At 32.1% G+C, this 21,681-nt stretch overlaps 3 protein-coding genes and 1 long non-coding RNA gene across 5 annotated transcripts in view; 3 read left to right on the forward strand and 1 right to left on the reverse strand.

Moving 5' to 3' along the window:
• LOC105333265 (uncharacterized) overlaps window positions 1–7,041 on the forward strand; it is a 32,916-nt gene extending 25,875 nt beyond the window's left edge. The window contains exons 30-35 of the mRNA XM_034443022.2: window positions 300–481; window positions 718–857; window positions 1,145–1,297; window positions 1,457–1,555; window positions 4,199–4,290; window positions 4,760–7,041. Coding sequence (XP_034298913.2) covers window positions 300–481; window positions 718–857; window positions 1,145–1,297; window positions 1,457–1,555; window positions 4,199–4,290; window positions 4,760–4,867 — 774 coding nt within the window. The 3' untranslated portion in view covers window positions 4,868–7,041. The remainder of the gene's footprint in view (window positions 1–299; window positions 482–717; window positions 858–1,144; window positions 1,298–1,456; window positions 1,556–4,198; window positions 4,291–4,759) is intronic.
• LOC105331033 (uncharacterized) lies at window positions 1,716–2,885 on the forward strand. 2 transcript variants are annotated; one of them, XR_010712244.1, is made up of 3 exons: window positions 1,716–2,250; window positions 2,414–2,533; window positions 2,689–2,885. It is a non-coding gene; the product is annotated as an uncharacterized lncRNA (long non-coding RNA). The 2 variants fall into 2 exon arrangements; XR_010712243.1 differs by having other exon boundaries at window positions 2,423–2,533.
• A 1,989-nt stretch (window positions 7,042–9,030) lies between the features above and the next one.
• LOC105333266 (zinc finger MYND domain-containing protein 12) lies at window positions 9,031–16,703 on the reverse strand. The gene is made up of 8 exons (XM_011436169.4): window positions 16,512–16,703; window positions 15,285–15,426; window positions 14,412–14,583; window positions 12,531–12,700; window positions 10,639–10,761; window positions 10,390–10,510; window positions 9,808–9,953; window positions 9,031–9,281 (listed from the first exon to the last, which is right to left on the reverse strand). Exons 1-8 carry the CDS (start codon window positions 16,616–16,618, stop codon window positions 9,165–9,167), a joined length of 1,098 nt encoding a protein of 365 aa, XP_011434471.1. The 5' UTR covers window positions 16,619–16,703; the 3' UTR covers window positions 9,031–9,164.
• A 390-nt stretch (window positions 16,704–17,093) lies between these two features.
• On the forward strand, window positions 17,094–19,825 carry LOC105333267 (mitochondrial import inner membrane translocase subunit Tim10-B). The gene is made up of 2 exons (XM_011436170.4): window positions 17,094–17,255; window positions 19,485–19,825. The coding sequence occupies exons 1-2, from the start codon at window positions 17,179–17,181 to the stop codon at window positions 19,684–19,686; spliced, it is 279 nt and encodes a 92-aa protein (XP_011434472.1). The 5' UTR covers window positions 17,094–17,178; the 3' UTR covers window positions 19,687–19,825.
• Window positions 19,826–21,681: the final 1,856 nt, after the last annotated feature.

Raw genomic sequence — 21,681 nt, forward strand, 5'->3', positions numbered from 1 at the left:
GAAGGGCTAAAAAAGGATTGTTGTGACCATTTAAGTCAGTATTAGTTTTCCTTGAGACAATAAATATATAACTCTATTTAAAGACATGGAAAAAGTTGTATTAAAATTATTTGGATTCTTTCTTCACTAAACAATGTAGTTTGGGCCAAAAATTCAAGGTTAATCTGATGGGTAATTTGTTGAACACTCAGCCCCATCTCAATGTGTATATGCATAAAAAGATGCCCAAATGTTTTAATGCAATTATTTTACTTAGAGATATTTATTATGAATTTGAGATACATTGATTAATTTTGCAGCTGGAGAAGTACTCCAGTAATTTAGAAGCCATAGTATCTGATAGAACAAGGGAACTTGTAGCAGAAAAAGCAAGAACAGAAGAACTTATTAGTCAAATGTTGCCAAAGAAAGTTGCAGAAGATTTAAAGCATGGTAAAACTGTGGAGCCTGAAGCATTTGAATGTGTCACAATCTATTTTAGGTAAAATAAAATTTTGTAAAACTTAACTATTTATTCATTTCATTTGGAGCAAAATTCACTATAAAATTTTGTTTGCCAAAAAAAATTGCACCTTTTACCAGGTACATGCAAATCACATTTTTAAGCATTATCAAAATGACCTATGTAGCACTGGTCTAAACTGTTAAATGAATGTTGTTTGATGTTACCAGTACTTACTTCTTTGCTATCAAAACTTTTGCTATTCAAACTTGCAGTGACTTGGTAGGATTTACAGCCATTGCCAGAGACAGTACTCCATTCCAAGTAGTAACACTGCTCAATGACCTCTACACATGCTTTGATGCCATTTTAGATCACTATGATGTATACAAAGTGGAGACAATTGGAGATGCTTGTGAGTTAGAGAACAAGTTTTGGATTTGATTTGATTTGAACATATTTTATTGTATATATAATACACAAATGGTTAGGACACAAATTCTAACAACGTAGCAATACGAGGTCTTTACCATTAAAACAGTAAAATTGTACAATACTATCGCCTGTTAGTTCTCAAATGTATACCGGTAATCAAGCATTATGCTCTACTTCATTATGCATGAAGACTAAGGTTTTTTTTTTTAAAATACAAATTAGAACTGTTAAATAAGATAATAATAATTAGATTTTATTAATCCTTAGATATGGTTGTGAGTGGATTGCCCATCAGGAATGGCAATCTCCATGCAGGGGAGATAGCTACTATGTCCCTGGAACTGCTGTCTTCTGTGCTGACATTTAAGATCAGACACATGCCAGAGAAATTCCTTCAACTCCGTTGTGGAATGCACTCGGGTTCGTTTACTGCATTATTTTGTGGTGTAAAATTGTAAAGAATCTTAAGCATAATGAAGTTTTCACAAGTTTAATATTATAGAAAAATCAAATCATTTGTTTTGTATTAATTTATATATAGATATTGCTTGAACTGTTTTGAATTGCTGTGTATTGTAGGACCATGTGTATCGGGAGTTGTTGGATTGAAAATGCCGAGGTATTGTCTGTTTGGAGACACTGTGAACACTGCATCCAGAATGGAGTCCAGTTCAGTAGGTCAGTCAATGCTTTTAAGGTGGGTCGTGGGTTTACCCCATAAAAAATCTCACGAGAAAACCTACCCTGAAAATTTGTCAAATCGTTCTGTAGGATTTACAGTTCATTATGTAAAATATTTATCAAATTTTATGCAATACCGCCTTGAACTTGGTATTGTTGTTGGTGCATACATGCCAACTATCCCGATTTTTGCGGGATTCTCCCGATTTCACGTCGTCAAAAATACAAATCCCGATATCCCGATCGGGATTGTCAAAATACCCCGAAATCCCGATTCTCAAAAAATCCAACCCGTTTTACGACAATAAGTCCCGATTTTCATCTAAAATTTCAAATCCCGCGCTGCTTGTCTACGCTAACCAATCAAAAAGCGGGATTATGACCGCCATTGCTGTTTACCTGTATCGCGTGTGTGTATATCGGGATGTGTGAATTGGTGTAATTACCTGTACACTACCTGTGTCTGGGTGTTTGCAAACCTATTGAGGAGCATGTTTTGATAGTAATTAATCGGGAAGTATCGGGATGGATAGCAAAATGCCACACTTTTTACACAAACTTCGACAAGAATGGGGTTACACCACCAAAGAAAACGAAACTTTCATCCCGATATCGGGAGGAAGGTTCCCGATTTTCGGGATGACTATCGGGATCGTAATTGGATGACAACCATGTATATTGCCGTGCAATAGGTATGTTTAGCTTATATTTAGTACAACTGAATATATTTATTGACAGGGTTCATTCTATCGTGTACACATGACACAAGGAGAGATTGACAGCTATAATAAATTATCTACAAGAAGAATAGATATGTTAAACTGTATGAGTAACAATTTTTTTTTTTATTTTGAGGGATTTTAGGGTAGACCATGGTGGAATGAATGATGTTATAAAGAACACGAAAACAGCCATCCATCAAGCCACATGCTGCTACCAACTTCTTTGTGAAATCAAAATTGGAGCAAGATAAAGGTAACTAAATTATTTTAATAAGCTAGTATATAATATCTCTAAAGAATTTTAAGCCAGGAAACAATTATAAAAACTTTCTTTCACTTTTTGTAGTAACTTGACCCATAAATGCTTTTTAATATCTAATTTAATTAATTATTCATTTTATTTTGTAGATGTCACAAGAGCAGAGGTCCTGTTTGCCAACTGCGTTACAGAATTTAGTGCTTTTTGAACTGCTATATACCATACTATTTATTGTTTGTTGAGATTTTAAAGATTGATTTAATAAAGATTGATTTAATATATGAAAATAAAGTTATGTACTTTATTTATGATTTCATTTGAAAGAGGAGATTGTTTGATAAACACATTAGGATAATGAATGATAAATAGATAAAGAAACAGATGAATTTCTAAGAATTCAATTGTTTATAGTATACAAAGCAATTACACGACAAAATGCCGCGAAATTTCCTTCTAGGAAAATGTCGTCGCGCGTAAAATCCCCCATGGAGATTTTCAAAAGTTGGCATGTATGTTGGTGCTGTTTTGACGCTTTTGTAATGAATACATAGGAAAATGAGCATTTTTGGAGATGGAGTTATTTTGAGAAATTGCAAGTAACTTTTAATTAGTTTAGATAAATTTATCAACTGTTTCTGTGCGTAAAGAAAAAGTGATTTAAAATAATTTTATGTAAAAAAAAAAATTATATGTGTTCTTGCTAGATTTTTTGCTATTTTATCTTCATTTTTGATAATTTATTGAAAATTCTCGTAAGTACGACATCATTTATTTTTAACCCGTTCCACTTATTTAGTGATAACATCATTTAAAAATCAAATTTAGACTTCTTAAGTTTAAACTAGAAGCTAACTAGAAGCTAACATTTCTGAAAAAGCAATTTTGGAGAGTATGAAAATAATGCGGGGATAAAAAAGCATATTTTTATTATGAATTCGAAATTATAAGGCCTCCCGTGTACCCCCGGTTAGCATTGGCCTGTAAAAAACAATAATTCTGAATTTTACTTTTGTATTATAAAGACTTTTTTAAAAAAAATTAAAAAAGCCCACTTATTCTAAATTAGAGAATGCAGAGCATAGTATTTTTTACATGTATATCTAAAATTTAGAGGAAAGGGTGGTACCAAATTTTTATGTAAGTTCCCAATTTCCACTACTTTTTAACTCTATGAACAATTTCACATAGAGTTAAAAAGTAACGCTCCAATTCTTGCTAATAATCTACGTAGTAATGATGTATTGCTTCCAATCTGCATTTCCAACTTACGATTCTTACATGAAAAGTAAGACTTGGTATGAATTACTACTTTAGTATTTACACTATAGACCTAAATCAGATTACTTTATTATAACCAAGAGAATTTGACATCAGAAAATGTGAAGCGGGAAACCTTGAGATGTCTCCTTTATGACGTCATAAACAAATGTGCACAAAACAGCCAGTAGAGTTGTCTAAATTGAGTACAGAATTTGACGACAAAAGCAAACCCGTGACCCACCTTAATTTTGAAAATCTTGTTTATAAAGAACTGAATATTTTGAATATGAACATGTATTAATTTCTGCAAATCGAAGCAAATCCTTGAAAAATCATTGATATGGAAGGAATGTTGGGCTCTTTTTAATTGTTCTTTTTTTGTGTACTACATTTCAATAGCTCTAAGAGCTCATATGAGTGAAAGTACTGCAAAGATACTGGAAGAGTTGGGAGGCTACCATCTAGAGTGTAGAGGGGAAAGAGAAGTCAAGGTATGATCTGCAGCAGTGGTTTACAAAGTATTCAATGTCTATAAATCAAATCCAAAAGATGGACAATAGATAATTGGTATATTGTTAGGACTATATGAAGGGTTTGTCAAATGATTTGCCCAGTTTGCCAGATTTACTTCCCATGAAAATATGTCTACACATACAGATTACCATAATCAATCTCATAGTAAAAAGCTGCAGGAGCATTTTCAAAATGAAATGATGCTAGAAATTGGTATTTCTCTTTGAACAAATTTTTAGTGCCAACAATTCAGTTTAAGACTTTTAATTAATTTTGTTTTATTTCATGAATTACATGTACTGGTAATTAAAACTATCTGTCGATTACAGACTATAGACATGGTCTTGAGTGCACAGTATTTAATTCCCTTGATTGCTGCATTTTAGGCATAATGACCATTGAGTATTCATTGATTCCTAGATAATTTTGTCAAATATTTAATTACAGGGAAAAGGAATCATGAAAACATATTGGTTGAATGGAAAAGATGGATACGACAAACCATTACCAGGAAGAGATATTGCGGTATCATTGTCTCAGCACGAGTTCAAGTAGTCAGAAGGAGAACAAAGTTACTTCTTCAAAGTCTATCCTTTACCAGGATGATGAAATGATTAGCCCATAAACGTAAACATCTGAGCTACGTACATCATGACAAGAGTGTACTTGGATATTTCCATAGAGATTGTGTTTTCCATTGAGATTTTGTAAAGTATATGTCTGCAGTGCAAAACAATTTTGTCTCTGTCTTCTGTGAATCAAAGTTAAGACTAGAACAAAGAAGCCACCATTTTGAAAAGACCTTTGTCTCGCCAACCGTTAACATATTTGTTGAAAGATCTTATTCATTGAAAATGGAGAGAGATTAGAGGATATGGACATTGTCACAATTCAATTTACAGTACATTTTAGTTAAATATATGTTGTAATTTTTTATGTACATTTATGAAAAGTGATTTATAAATCATTCAACTATAGCATTTATATCAATCTCAAATAATACTGCCTGATCAAAAAGTGGGTCCATACTTCTGGCATTATTTTCTTTTTCTTCTTAACTCTTTAAAGCATTTCAAAAATGAATAAAAACATGCAAATACAATAGACTGAGACATAATGGAGTTGATTAAGACCATTTGAAATTGTTTCTTTGTATTGTTATTTATATACAGTCATAGTTTTCAACATTCTTCATTTTTCAAAAATATGAAATAGGCATATGTTGCAAACAAAGATGACAAGTTTTAATGCAAAGTATTATATATATTCAATATCTAAGAATGACTTGAAAATTTTGTGAGAATTAAAGAAAATAAGACATGTAAGTTGATTTGTGGCATGCGGCTCATTGTGTCATTTAAATTACTTCAGTATAAAAGTAGATCTTGACTTTTAGATGCACATTGCATGAAATGACACCAGAATATGTTAGCAACTTGTTAGTGTAAAGGTTTGCTATTTGCGGGTTAAAATATTGTTTTTTGATGCATAGATGTATATATACCTTCTGCACTCTATAGAGTACATTATTTATAGACATGTGAATAAAAAATATTTATATTATAGTCATAAATACATCAGATTTGGGGAAGGCATTTTAGATTTTATATTCGATTTAAAATTGATAAAATATATCTCGATTGATTAAGAAATAAATATGATATTCTTACTGTAAATTATTTTTGATACTTGTATTGTATTGAAGCATGAGAATGGACACATTACAGAATGTAAAAAGCACTGCATGGGTTTATGTGCTACAAAAAGAGATCAGGGCATTTAATTTTCTGTCATATTTGAAAAAGGTTTTATTTTTTTTTAAACATTTGATTAGTCTAATGGAATTATTTGTGAATATGTTTTTATCCAACCCAAAATCATACAGTTCTACCGGTAAATGCTTAACATATTTAGGTATTGTAAAAAGGAAAGCATCTTGGAAAAAAAAGAGTTTGAATATACAGTTTGTAAAGAACACATTAAGGCACTTTTTTGTTTGAGACTGTAAAAGTACATTATTGTGGATTTTATCTTGTTACCCAATATCACTTATATATATTTTTTTCTATTCCATTGAAAAAGAAGGTACAGTTTCTTTAAAGATACGCCCTAAAATTGAAAAATTCGTAAGTTTTTACATTCTTGAAAACATGTATGTGAAAAGTACCGGTACATGTAACATGTTGTGTACTTTCAATCTGTTTCCAGAAGTAAATGATGAATTTAACAATATGTCATATTCCTTAGATCTTGTAAAAATGATGAAAAAATCATCAACAAAATTAATATATTTAATGTGAAATTGCATAGTAAAATTGAAATTTCATTCTAAAGACATAAATTTCTTATTAAAAAAAACTACTGAAAATGATGTCTTCCTAAGTTTTACAAAAAATGCAGGAAAATCACCTTTTTTTATGATGTTGCAATTACTTCTATGAAAGTCTGATGCTATTCATAGATTTTTTATTTTTGAATATGACTTTAAAACAGGGCAAAATATGAAAAACTGTACCTTCTATTGGAATAAGATTTTTTTTCTCTTATTTCTTTGTCTTTGCAAGGGTGTAGTGGATAAATAAAGTGTCTTGTTTTAAAAAAATTCAGTCTGAGTGAATGTAATGTTTGTTGATGTTTGAATTGAGAATGTCATAAAAGGAAACCATTTCTTTGTGGTATTTAGTTACTTGGATTAAGAATTCAATAAATAAATTTTGTAAAATTCAAAACATTTTCCTTCGTTTTTTTACCATAGTATTAGTTATTGACCAGCCATAACAGGACACCGTTGAGAGGTGACCATCTAAAAGGGCCACACTTATAAAAAGGACAATGGGATGAGCATTTTGAAGGAATTTTCTTTGACCTTAAGGCATTGCAATTTAATACAAACTCATTGCTCATCCCTTACCTACAGAAATCCTATAGGTTTAATTTGAGCACAAATTATATGTGTTCTGAACAAAGATTTTGTTGGAGTTTGATATGACCTTTGACCTAGAACTTGATTCAAGGTCACTGCACACCCTTTACCCAAAGACACAGAAGTATGAGCCAGACTGGGCCAAGGAGAGGGAAAATGTACTCCTAACTATTGATCAGACAGACTGATCACAAAAAGTTCCCTTACAGAGCGGAACCTTATTTATCATTAACCGGGTTTTCCAACAGAAAAATCCGGTTATTAAAATGGTGAAAATGGCGGGCGGGCGGCTGCCAAAAGGGTACCCTCATTGTACGGATAACTCCTCCTACAGTTTTCAAGATAGGAATTTGTTCTTTTGCAGATCAATTGTACGTATATCAGAGGTGTGCATATTGCTAGGATTTTGATTTCTGATTATTTATGAAAAAAATACCAGCTTTTGAACTTAGTCATTTTTTGGCAAAAAATTGCATATAGGGTACCCTCATTGTATGGATAACTCCTCCTACAGTTTTCAAGATAGGAATTTGTTCTTTTGCAGATCAATTGTACATATATCAGAGGTGTGCATATTGCTAGGATTTAGATTTCCAATAATTTATGAAAAAAATACCAGCTTTTGAACTTAGTCATTTTTTGGCAAAATATTGCATATAGGCAAACTTCCGCCAGAGTTCGGAGACGCAGAGGACTATGGGTAGTGTGGCATATAGGGTACCCTTTCACCTTATCCATTTCACTGGATACGGGTTGAGATGGATTATGGATACAGTTCACATAAAAGAAAACCCGGTTTGCTGTCACATTGACAGCTTTTCACTTGTTTTCAAAAGATGTTTTGTTGTATGGAGTTGGCTGTTTATTTGTTTTTTTCATTTCCAAGGTCATGAAAATTTGGAGGAACTCACTTTTCATCCTTCATTTACAAGAAGAACGCAAAGCTCATCTAAATTTTCAAGGCCTTGGGACAGGTTTAGACCTGGTACCTGTTGATGAAATTTGTTGCATTTCTGTTCTATGAAGGAATAATAGAAAAATGTTTGTAGGAACCTCCTCATTTGATCAAATGCTGCCACAGTGCAATATTGATAAGCGGAGTAAATGATTTTTTAGTTCACCTATAAAGCTGAAGGCTGGAGTGAGCTTCTTTATTCAAATAGGATAGATTCAAGTTATTCATATCATGATCCCTAGGGGCATGGTGGGACCACAATAGGGGGTTAATTTTTTTTTATAGGAATCAATAAAGATAAAATCTTACCAAAAACTGAAACAACAAAATGAGCTTGATGTGTACATAAAACTTGAAGAAAATTTTGTGAATTTTTTTTAAACATGATTTACTCTACTCAGTTGTCTAGCTTTATTTGTATTTGATGCTATAAAGCTTTTTTGATCAATATGGCTGTTGTTGTTCAGGTGAGTGATGTAGCCCATGGGCCTTTTTTTCAATCAAGGAATAAATTCCAACTGGAAATTAACACTCATATAAACTGTGTTGGACAGCTTATGCTTTAAAAACTGGAAAACATTTCTAATGTTACACTTGTGTAAACTCTGTAGCTATACTAGTATCTAGATCAGGGATACCGGTGTTAAGATTATTGGCATAAGATCTGTTTTAAACAGAAATACTAAGACCTCTTTTTCAACCTGAAATATATGCTTGTATTTCTTTAAATAACTTATGGTGAAGGCAATACCATTATTGTTCTCAAAATAAAAATCTTGGAAACTGGGTAAAACAGTAAGAACTTAGGTAAAGTTTAAGATGAAATAATTAAGTGGTACATGTATTGTGAACATTTTAATATGTAAAAATTTTCAAGTTCAAATTATGATTTAATTATCATACAGGTAGTACAACAAATACATGTTCATGTAAAATTCATAAGATATATGTTCAAACAGAGAGAAAAATCACAGTTAGTTGGGAACCCTCTGAGTTTCGAGGATCTTCATAAATTCCACCACGGATCGAGACAAATTGTCATTTGGATCTCCTTCACTTGCAACAACTGCCTTACGACCAAATTCTTTTGCCTAGAAAAACAAAAAGAAAAAACTAATTTTATTTCAATTTCAAAATCACATCAACCTTTAACATGTTTGCAGAAAGTGTTAAAATCTAGCAGATAATAAAACCTTTGTGATACAGGGTCCTGTACCCTTTCAATTGGGGATATTTTGTCAACAAATTACTTAAAATAGTTTAAAATATTACAAACAAAATTCTGTACAGATTTATTGGTTTTCATTTTCATATTACAGGTGTAATCATGTGTTATAATTGTTATCATCATCATAAACCACAGTTAACAGAGCACTCAGATTTTTTATTGACATATATATGGGTGTCTCACTCAACATAGATACAAAATCTGCATCATAACTTCTATATTTTTTAACAAAATTTGACACTACTATTTTAGGAATTTCTTCAATAAGATTTTTTTTTTGGGGGGGGGGGGATAGTCAATTTTAAATTGGAAATGGGTCCTTTTACAGGGATACCAAGCCCTGACCTTGAAAAACTGTTGAGACAGGTAGCTGATTGGTTAACAAATACCTTTTGTATGTCATAGAGTATAAAGTAGAGCATGGCCAGTGCATGGCAGACCAGGGCCAGGTCTTGGGGTTTTCGGTTGGACTGATGTTCCCTCATATCATATATTGCATTTAGCACCTGTATGGCCTCTGCCTCTTGAGCTTCATCTGTGAAAAAAAATAAATTGATATGAAATATTTGGATTTTATTTTATTAAAGCTATTCATAAGGCATAAAGCTAATAAATTTATAAGTAATTTTTAGAGTAAAAGTTAAATTGTATACATAATTGTATATAATTATATAAAATATATGTACCAAGAGGGGAACAGGGGTAAATTGATGTCAATGAACTTTGTTAAAGTTAAAAAGTGTGTTCAAGGGGAGTAACTCTTGTTTGAGCTTATTATTCCGAAGCTTAGATTTACATGTGTATTTATTAATCATATTCTTGGTTTCGCTTTTTATCTATAATTACACCACTAACTGAAGTACATTTACTAGTACATGTATGTCAGAGTTTCGAAGTTTTAGATATGAACATACATGTAGCATACACATTAATAGTGACAGATTTGTGCCAAGAAGACCATTCTACAATACCTAGTGAGTCTTCCTCCTCTAGCTGTTCAGGAATTAAGGGTCCAATGCCTTGCTGGGTTGCCGGAGTTTTAGTTCTTAATTGGACAATTCTTAGTAAGTGATTGTACCAAATGTTTGAGACCTTTGGGGGAAAGAAAGAGAAATTTGACAATACATACACAATTATGTGGTTTTTTTTAAATCCTTAAAAACTAAATCACCACGCAAAAGATGATTTCAAATGTATAAATAGCAATGAATTTAACATACTTCACTGTATAAAGAATCTGCAACATCCATGCGTCCTTGACGAAAGAAAACATTGGCCATGTGAAAGTAACCTCCGGAGGTTCTGATGTCTCCAGTGCCAAATTCTTCAGAGGAATGGTAGATCTACATAAAAAAAAAACATTACCAGTGAATAATAAATCATTATGAGCAGACTTTGGTAGTTTGAAAACATTGTATAATTTGTTCCTAATAAGTCAAACAGGATATCTGTGAGCCAATGCTCACTATAGTGATACCCCTGCTCTGATGTAAGTATATAAGTAGATGAAAGTTGAAATTCAACAGGAAGTTGACATCAAATTTGTTCAAAAATAAATCCCACTATATGGCTTGCCTAACAAGGAGAGTGTTAAAATTTCAAGAATCTGTGATTAAAAGTTGCTTAGAAATCTTTGACTAAATTTGTCGTAAATTTAGGCTAAAATTGAACAAGGGCATCATTTTACAAGAAATTAAGGTCTGATTAGTACAAAAATGAAGCCCACTATATAGGAGAGGGAGTCAGTAAAAAGCAGCTTTTAAATAAATGTACATGTACTAATGGAAACAAGTCTTGTTGCTTTTTTTCCCAATTAACTCGACCTCAGAATTGAATATTTGTTTTTTTTATCTTAAATCAGGGAATGAACATTATTAAGCTATGTTTTGACAATATTCATTGCTGGTTTATATCACGGGGATATGAAATCTTTGCATTTTGATTGATTTTCACATAGGGTGATTTCACCATGCATCGGACACCTTTGGATTTTTCCCTTTGTTCACGCATCAAATATCGTCCAAATACAAGTAAAACTTGTTTTGAAAGTTACAGGTTTTCCCCTTGCTGAATTATTGGAGAAAAAATTATGAAATTGTTATAAATGTAGAAAATAAAGCAAGTTTATGATGTTTTGAACTATTTCTCCATGGATCGGACAATATTTACCAAGCATCGGACAGCTATACAGTAGAGATTAAAAATAACATTTTCTGGTTTTAATGCAAAAATATAAAGGTTCGGAAAAATAAATTTATTCAATGTAAATCCTTAAATCCGCACATAGGAATTTCGACTAGTGTTTCTGTTTAAAAAAAAAGAAAGGAATATTCATCATGAGGGGTTCTTTATCATGCCAGCTCCTACAGTAACTTTGGACTAAATAGGCTGTGTCTATAAAACTCGGATTTTAAGTGGTCTGAGGAAAATGTTTGTATCAACTATTTTTTCAATTTTTATTTTACTTCACATTTAAAGTGTATCACAAGGAATGGGTACATAATCTCCTTATTATTAGAAGAAATCATGCACTATAAAAACTGTCCGATGCATGATTAATTTATGTCCGATCCATGGTGAATTGAACATATAGAGCAAAAATGACCTTGGCAATTATTGTTCAAATTTCTTGGACTTATTTTAATCATATTTTGTTTCAAAACTTACTTCTTTTTAATTATTTTACACAGAGAGTGCATTTTCACTAACTCACAATCAAATGCACAACATTCAAATAATGCTTTAGCTTAAAATCTTCGTTACTAAATTTTCAATGATGCCATATTTGACGTCATTTTATGACACCTATATTGCTATTTCTTTGACAATGTGACAGTCAAATTCTTAATAATGATAAAGTTCATTAGATCTAATTCAGGAATATACGAAACAACACATGAGCGCATGCACATTTATTTGTATATTTAAAACCAAAGTTGTCCGATCCAAGGTATATGTCCGATGCATGGTTAAATCACCTTAAATGAATAAAGCAATATTGCATGAAACTAAAGACTAGACATAAATTATGATAAATTTGATCTCCCCTGCAACATTCTTTTCCAGTGTAAAATATGTACACATTGATGATAGAACAGATTTAACAACTTACATCATCAGCCAACTGTCTCAGGGCTTCGTCATATTCTCCTTTGGCAGCATACAATAGTCCTAAATTTCTGTACAATTTGGATTTTATTGCATTTGAACATTCTGGTGTTTTAAGGACTGTCCACTGGGCTTGTGCTAGATATTCTTCCGCTTGATTCAATCGACCAAGTCCTGAATAGAGATACATGTAATGGCATTAAGTGAGACACTGATTTGGATGGTCTATGTCAAAACACTTTATTAATTAATGCAACATAATTAGTAGTTTACTGTTAGCAGTAGAGTAGAGCAATAATACTGATATTTTGGCATATTAGTTGTATTCCCCCAAAGACAACACAGAGAGTGTCATCAAGAAACCGAGTCAGGCCAAAGTGGACAAAAGATTACGTAATGTCCCAGCAAGTGCAGCCTCCGGAATGGCTTCAAAGAGCTAATTACCTGCAAACACTTGCTACAACCGGAGTATTCGACAAAATTGATAAAGATTCTGCAAAAGCCCTGGTAACTATCATCACAGGCAAGTAGTGTTTTAATTTTTTTTTTAAGCTGTCATTTTTTTTTCTCCAGTTATGTTAGTTACATTCTCAGGTTTGGTCAATGGCGCGGACGCCATTCTTGCACCAGGGGGAGAATGTAGCAGTCTCATATTTTATGATTTAATTACAAGTACATGTATATTACATATGCATCATTTCATTTTGATATTTTCATGATTTTTTTGAATGCATATATATTGGATTCTATAATTATTTTATTGATCTTGAAATACATTAGTGTGCATTCATTCATGACAACTTAATTTGTAGAAAGGTCCAGAGTTGCCTTTAGGGCAGTGATTATATTTTGGTCAAAGTTAAGTTGTGTCTTTTAATCTCATTGGTGTTTTAGTTTGTTTCTTGTTTGTCTATTGGTTGGTCGATTTCCCTCCAAAAGTTCTTTGGGTTTTAGTTTAATCTTTGTCAAGAGTTTGAAGAGAGCGGACTGTAATAAAGGTGTACAGACGTTTTTGACAAATTACATCTCTTCTTGGTAAGTTAATCTAATATTACTAATATTAATATCATTTATAATATTCCTACTAATTGTCAAATCAGTATTTAATCATATTTATAATTCTTTTGCACTTTTCTCTGATTGAATGAATAGTGAGAGAGAGACTTTTGAAATAATAAGTTAAAGTTAAAATAGTTATAACTGAAGTCTCCCTAGATGTGTTTTAATCAAAACTACTTTTATGATAGTGTAATAGATGTGTAATTAATTACAGAATGCACATATACCTTGCAACCATTGAGTCATGATTGAACTTGGTTCAACTAGTACATGGGGCCTATTCCCATAGAATGGTATGTGTATGTTCATATGCTTGGAATATCAGATTAATGTATTATATGCATTACATAATTATAGCAATGGTTTTATAACTGAAATGTAAATGCATGTAAATTGATATAAAGGAGATACTATGTAAATTGTAGTTTACTTATATGAGTTATCTCCCTTTATAAAGTTAAATTACTTCAATACATTGATTGTACATCAATACGTAATTACTTGAAGTTCATGTGTTTTATGTCGTATATTCATACTTGTTATATTGTTTTTACAGGGTCAAATCAATCTATTTATATAACTGGTGATGATAATAAAAGCCCGTTATTCGAACCCTAACAGGAGTGTTGATTTCTTCTTTACATCAACGGATAAACCTGTTACATTATGAATGTATTAATTATATATAAATCCTATTCCATGAAAAATTGAACCAGTTCTATTTTGTTTGTCAACGGATAGTTTTTAAGATAACATTTTGATATGAAAAAATCAGGATAATGTAATACAAGTTGGTTAACCAGTCATACCAACTCTGCATTCATACCTATGCTGGCTTCTCCAAGGATTAGGTAGGAGGGTACCAGCTCAATGCTTGCCAAACCATGTACATCAATGGCAAACCTCAAAGACTGCATGGCAGCTGGCACTGCCTGTTCATGGCGCCCCTCAAACAGCAACTTCTGTCCAGTAGTTCTCGTCAATACAATCATGTGTTCCTAAAGACCAAACAACACACTCAATAGGATATTCATAGACAACAGCAAGAATATTTATAGAGCTCTCACTAGTTCAAACTGTAACAATAACAGTGCATCTAGCTCTATATGATATGTTAATAAAAATTCTTCAATTAGATAAGAGAGGCTTCTATTCATAGACCTCACTGCAACAAGAGTTACACTTTTTATGACACTACGTCACAAGAAGGCGATTTAATTAAATATTTGTATGAATCTATTTGGTTGAATACATCATAGTTTAGTGGTTAAAGTACATGTATCTGGCTTGTAATAGCTGATCAAGAGCTTGAATCCACCTTGGGCTATTGTTCATATTTACATGTATTAACAGAATTAGATTTTTGAAACGCATGATTTTTATCCAAAATTGCATATTTTTTCTGCTAACTGACTTATATTCTTCTTATATATCATGCTATCAATCATAATCAAGTAATTTTCTGCTGATTTGAGAAACTATTCCAAGGTCTAGAGAGCCACCTTAAAAACTCATTCTGTTGTATTTTTTAACATTCTGACATATTTGAGGGAAATGCAAAATTGTTAAACACAAAAAGGGAATATAATATTCTATTCTAGCAAATATAAGAACCTGAATATAAAAACTAGCAGTGCACATATCCGGTATTCCAAACACAGACAAAGAAAGAGTCTCATCTGTGAGACAAATGACTAACCTTCTTACTAAGTAGTTGTTTTTCCCTCTTCTGTCTCTCTTCCTCTGAAGGAAGGAATGGAGCTGCCTGTCTCAAGGCAATTAAACTCTGGCATATTTTTTCATGTATTCCCATCCAATCAGCTTTTTGATGCTCAACTCCACTGAAAAAGATTCAAAATTATTGGATATAAATCACACGTTAAACAATTATCAGATTATTACATATTCTACAATAGATGAAAAAGCTCCCAGTGTTTACATCATGACATTTAGGAAGTATATACATGTACATGTATTATTAGATCAACTGAGTATTTTTTCCCATATTAAGGAGGTTGATTGTGTTAAAGTCATACATCTAGACATGCAGACAAAACCATATCCTAATCTAAATGTTTCCCTCAATTTGTATGAATATAAAAGATAATTATTTGAACTTTCTAAAATTGCCTTCAAACACATAATTCAGCAGTGTTCAGCTGTAGTTTTTAAAGTGATAATGTAAGTTTGTTCAAATACCTTTAATGAGTAATGCGTATATTGAATTTTTTATCTTATAATATAGAGGTTGACTACAAGGGTGCAATAAATAACCTATATAATTATCCACTCGGTTCCAATGTATCACATAATTATAACAAGTTGACTATACTCTGTCCCAAAATATCATGTGAGAGATATTCTAGCTGAGTGACTTTCAATTTAAGAAAATGTCAATGTTGTAAGATATATGTTTTTGATTCTGTGAATTTTTCTGAGTGAAAAATGTCAATGAAGATATCTTGGATTTTTTCCTTTTATCGATTTCAATTGTAATTATTCCACAAGTATGTACATTTTTATTTAAAATCTTCCAAAAGTGACAGCACAATAACTTGCACTGGACAGATTAATCCCAAACGCTATAATTACTACACTGTGAGCGTACGTCTGCTAACTGTGCCTGTATACCCCTATGAATAATAAAGGTTTTTTTTTTTTAGTTAAGACCTAAATAATGTATGCACAGAAAGTTTCAGCACATCTGTAAACCTTTTAACCCCCTTCCTTTACCCATGTTTTTTTTAGTTTTTCACCACAAAATCAAAAAAAAAAAAAATCCCGAATAAAAATGATTCAGAATAGTAGGAATTGCATGTATCAGGATTATCAGATAAAAAAGAAGGTTGTGTATGCAACTGTTTATTAATTAACATGAACATCGTACAAATACACCACATAAAATTTTTATTAAAAATACACTTACCAATAATATGTGACTCGACATTTTGTGCACTGTATATATGCTGGTTTTTGGCACAATTCACAAACTAGTTTCAACCCTTTTGGGTTTGCTAAAGGATTCAGTGTCATTTTAAGCTTTCAAGTTACTATCTCTAATGTCTACGTTTCTTCGATATACCATTCGCCGCCATATTGTTGAGTGGTTGCTAAAGAAATTTAACCCATTCACTTCCGTTGTTACTACAAAAATGTTTGGTGGCAAATTTGAATCAAATTGGAATGTTTTATCAACTTTATGAAAAATAAATAATCCATAACTTCATTGGAGTCTGTTTTGATCAAACTAAATAACAGAATTGTGATTTATACAACAAAAAATCTAGCTGGTGAACATGATCAAGAATCATTCATACTAAAAACATAAAGGGGCATATTTTTTTTTTATTTATGTTAGAGAAATGATACATAAACAATGAGCTCCATTACTCTGTCACTCATATATCCACGTTGTAATTATGACTGTTATGTTTTTGGAGAATTTCACAATGAGGTTGTCTATGAACTATACGAATGACAAAACTCTATTATGTACAAATTAATTACAAGTTCCGGTTCCGTTATAAACACGTGTGATTTTGACACTGTGATTGTTTCATCAACCTAACTTTTGTATCACGATTTAAATCAAAATGACAACCGTAAACGAAGCACAGATGAAGCTGTTCACTGATCTAGAAATTGAAATGACAGCAGATATGTACAATAAGTAAGTTTATTTGGTAATACATTGTTAATGAATTGGTAATTTACCAATTGAAGAGTAAATTCGAACTGCATATACACATGCATTGACACAACCTTTATCATTCCAAACTTACGCCTTTAATCGTATATAATTTGAAGCTTAGCAGATTGTACACTTATGATTTTTCCGTAGTTATTGTTGTCAAACATCAACCCGTCTATAATAATGTAATTTTATCAGCTGTTTATGTGATCAACTGCCTATTCTCTTTTGAGAAGTGGACAGGCATAGCCTACATCCACTAGCCTACATCCACTATGCCTGTCCACTTCTCAAAAGAGAATAATCAACTGCCAACAAGAAAAATATATTATTGGTTTGATGAGTAATTTTTAACGAGGCCGGGTCTGATTTGTTCTGCCCTAAATTTTGAATGGAATTTTTCACATGAATTTCTACTGATATAATTATTATTTTAAGATAAAAAAAAAATAACACATTTACCACACCATTTGTTTAAGGGGTCATCTCAAAGTTTGTTAATTTTTAACATAGGACCCTATGGGATTTTGCTCGAAATGTATCAATTTTGCACATTTTTTACATTTTTTTTTAAAACTTCTGCCCTAGAGATTTCTTTTTCTGTTCTACATATTAAAGTTAATGCCTAAAGGTATCCAATGGTCAAATAAAAAAAAACCCTTTTACCTCCTGGTTTGTTCCAGGGGTCTTATCAAAGTTATTTTCTGTATGCCCAAGATTTGTCAGATAATGGCTATTTTTTATTTCACAAAGGCAGAAATGGTGATCTTTTAAGTATTATTAAAATATTCAGACATATTTGAATAATAAATAAATATATAACATCACATATTAAGGGTCATTAATATAAAATACATGGTTACTGTCTTGAAATATATGAATTAAGCTCTATTTAGGTAGGTTAAGAAAACGTGACAGAGGGCTAAGCGTGCTGAACCCTCTTCACGTTTTCGACCTGAGCCCAAATATAGCATATACTTTGAGACATCTAGTTTATTCCACAATATAATATCAATTTTACGCATCAAACGAGCTTTTTTCAAAAAATTTCGCTGAATATTTGCAGTTAAAACTATCTTGCCATGGTGTCGACCACGCGAAAAGATGACGTCACAATACAAATGAAACGCTGCACGAAAACATGTGAACTCAATTTGTACTCGGCCTTGTTAAATGAAAACCATTACTTGACTTCATTACAGTTAGTCTTTTTGTTTGTGTAGAGAAAATACATTTTTAAAGAAAAATGTATTATGACAAATAGAGATCAAGATATTCAGAAAAGCTTACATTTATGTAATGAAGTTTTGTATTTTAATCAAGTTTTATACGTTAATAAAACAACTGTGTGGAACCTGCAACACAAACATTTATCCATGTACTGCAGGTAATTTATCTGCAGGTTTCATAAGCTGTTATGGTGTTCCCATCAAGTTTAGCAAAGAAATCTAAATGGGAAAGTAATATGGGATGATATAAACTAAATCACTTTGATCGAATTTGACAAATTGCTGATTATATGATGAGACAATTTTTACTTGGAGTTGATATTATGCGAACGTACTTTCAAAATATCTGCAGTGGGTCACATATGATTATTTTATTTCAGTTGGTTGAATGAGCGACATCAGCAGCAGATATTGAATATTGTCTCATGTCATCATCTAACGATTACAAAGATCGAGGCACGAAAGCTATTATGTACAATTGTTGTAGTAAAGTTCATTTAATATTTCCACTTACCCGCCGCCTTAACTTTTTGCAATTTCCCTCGAGTTCCCCATACAATGAGTCGATATAATTTTTAGAGTTACTTCGGTATTAACCTCCAGTTATCCCCTTAACTATAACTCTTCAATTTTCTTTCTCTCAACACCATTTAAGATATGCGGTTTTCCTCATACAGTGCAAATAAATTTTGATTTTGGCGTAAAATCCAAATTAAAGATATTAATTGCCATCTTTTGTTTATCTTTCATGGCATAAACCAGGTTGGAGATCTTACATCAAGTTGAGGGCTTGATGACACTTAATTTGACATAAAATTTTGGCAATTTTAAAAATATATTTTTTGGGGTGGGGGAGGGGGGAGAGAAAAACACATCCCATGCAATTACAATTTAAATGTTCCAATCTGTTTTATCCAAATGTGCAAGAGGATTAGCAGAAGCAACACATGACTTTAATATTGATGTTTCACAATTGTAGAATGACAGCCTGTTGTTTACAGAAGTGTATACCTCCAAAGTACAAGGAGGCTGAACTATCAAAAGGAGAGGCTGTGTGCTTAGACAGATGTGTTGCCAAGTACATGGAAATCCATGACAGAATAGGCAAAAAATTAACACAACTATCAACGGAGGATGAAGCCAGAGTAAAACAGATGCAAGCACATTTACAGCAATCCTAAAAACCTTTATTTTTGAGGTTTCTGAATGTTAAATATTGTATCATTTCATGTATGGTATTCATTTTATTATTATAGCAGTGTAATTATGATTTGTAATGTTGTGTGTTTTAATGAAAAATATTTGTACAAACCTGTCAAACATGTACTTTTTTTTATATTTGGTCTTACTTCAATAGATAAAACCATTTTAATTCCTCTCACATCACCTCTTAACTTGAGACCGATAGAACTACCTCAAAACTGTATTCCAGTGCTCTTGACTGTAATACATAATAACTATACTGTCATATAAAACAAACACTAACATACAGTGCCTGACTATGGAGGTAATTGTGTTCAAAAATCCAGACCCATTAAAGGGGCATGTTCACGATTTTGGTCAAAAATTATTTTTCCGAATTTAATGTTTACAATGCTTCAGTAAGGCATTTTTAAAAGACAATCAAAATTTGAGGGTCTTTTGTTGATTTATAAGCGAGTTGTTTAGTTTACAATTCTTTGTTATGCAAACAAAGTAGTAAAGTTAATACCCATTTTAATCATTAAAAATGGAAAAATAAAATTCTAAATTTTGAGGTCAAATTGTGTCCAAGTCCCTTTAAGTTTTAACACATTCATTTTGTGTCTAAAACTCAAATTTTCACTTCAACATTCAAAATGTAAACAAGAGTTTACATTAAAAAACAAACACAAACATCAAAATGCCTGACAGCCAGCCGTGGTTGCTGGACGCCTTTGATTTATTAAATATTGCTATCTATATAGACAAACTTGCAGAAAAACATCATGATGAACTAGCATATATAAATATATGAAAATTGCTAGTATACCGATATACATCAAAAATAAATATCGGAGTCATAAAAAATATCTCCCTTTACACAATGCATCAGGGCCGGCCAGGAAAAAAAACTAGAGATAAAACGATAAAAATCGCAGTATAAAAACTCTAGAAAACCTGTGTCTGTTGCCAGGTGCCGCTGGATGCAGGGAGGTTGTGAACAGACCTCACAACATATATGGCATAGGCGTCGGAACCGGGGGGGCTAGGGGGGGCTTAGCCCCCCCACTTTTTTTGCAAAGTTATACCTAACCATTACAAACATAGCATGATAGAGTGTTTAGCCCCCCCACTTTTTGTCGTAGGAAATATTATTGTTCCTAAATTTACCTTGAAAGATTGAGAAGTTAGATTCAGAAGCATACTAGCCCCCCCCCCCCCCCCCCCCACGGATTAGGAATTCCCTGATTTTGGAAAAAAAATTTCGGATAAATATTTTAAATTTTTTTGGAAGTATAGGTATACTCCCGTAAGTTCCGTTCCGTAAGTACAACATTTTCCCGCTATTACTACCGAAACGCGGGAAAATACAAGTATTAACTTTACTACCGTACTTACATTAAAAAACAAACACAAACATCAAAATGCCTGACAGCCAGCCGTGGTCTAGAAAAAACAAAGATGGGGGTGAATACAACTGTACCATTATATCACAAATTCAACGATTTCGATACCAACAAACGTTTATCTATGGAATCTACTATATAGCCATCTTTGGCCGAATCAGTCTTCCACCTGCCATGTCTTTTCAAACATCTTTCATCAACGTTTGAACTTGCTGCCACAGTTGCCCCACCTGACCTAAGAGAATGAATTCCTATGTTTACATGCTCTCCTGCAACTGATTTTAACATAGACAAAAGATTGCTCCTAGCTGAAGTATAACTAAGCTTTTTGTTCTTGTATATTAATTTGCATACATTTTTTGACCTAAAAATTGGTCTAAATAAGAAAAAATCTTTGTCTTCAATAGTACCTAATAAATCTAAATATCTTAAGTACATCTTTACTGGACACGCAGAGGTTACACCATTTGCGATAAGCACCTCATTTCCCTGCCTGTATTGGTCAGTTTTTGATTTTTGAATGTTCAACACAATATATTCGTCATACACATGAACATCTTTAAATTTTAAAGAACTTACTTCATCAAA

Source organism: Magallana gigas, chromosome 3 (assembly GCF_963853765.1).
Source record: "Magallana gigas chromosome 3, xbMagGiga1.1, whole genome shotgun sequence".
Lineage (NCBI taxonomy): Eukaryota > Metazoa > Mollusca > Bivalvia > Ostreida > Ostreidae > Magallana > Magallana gigas.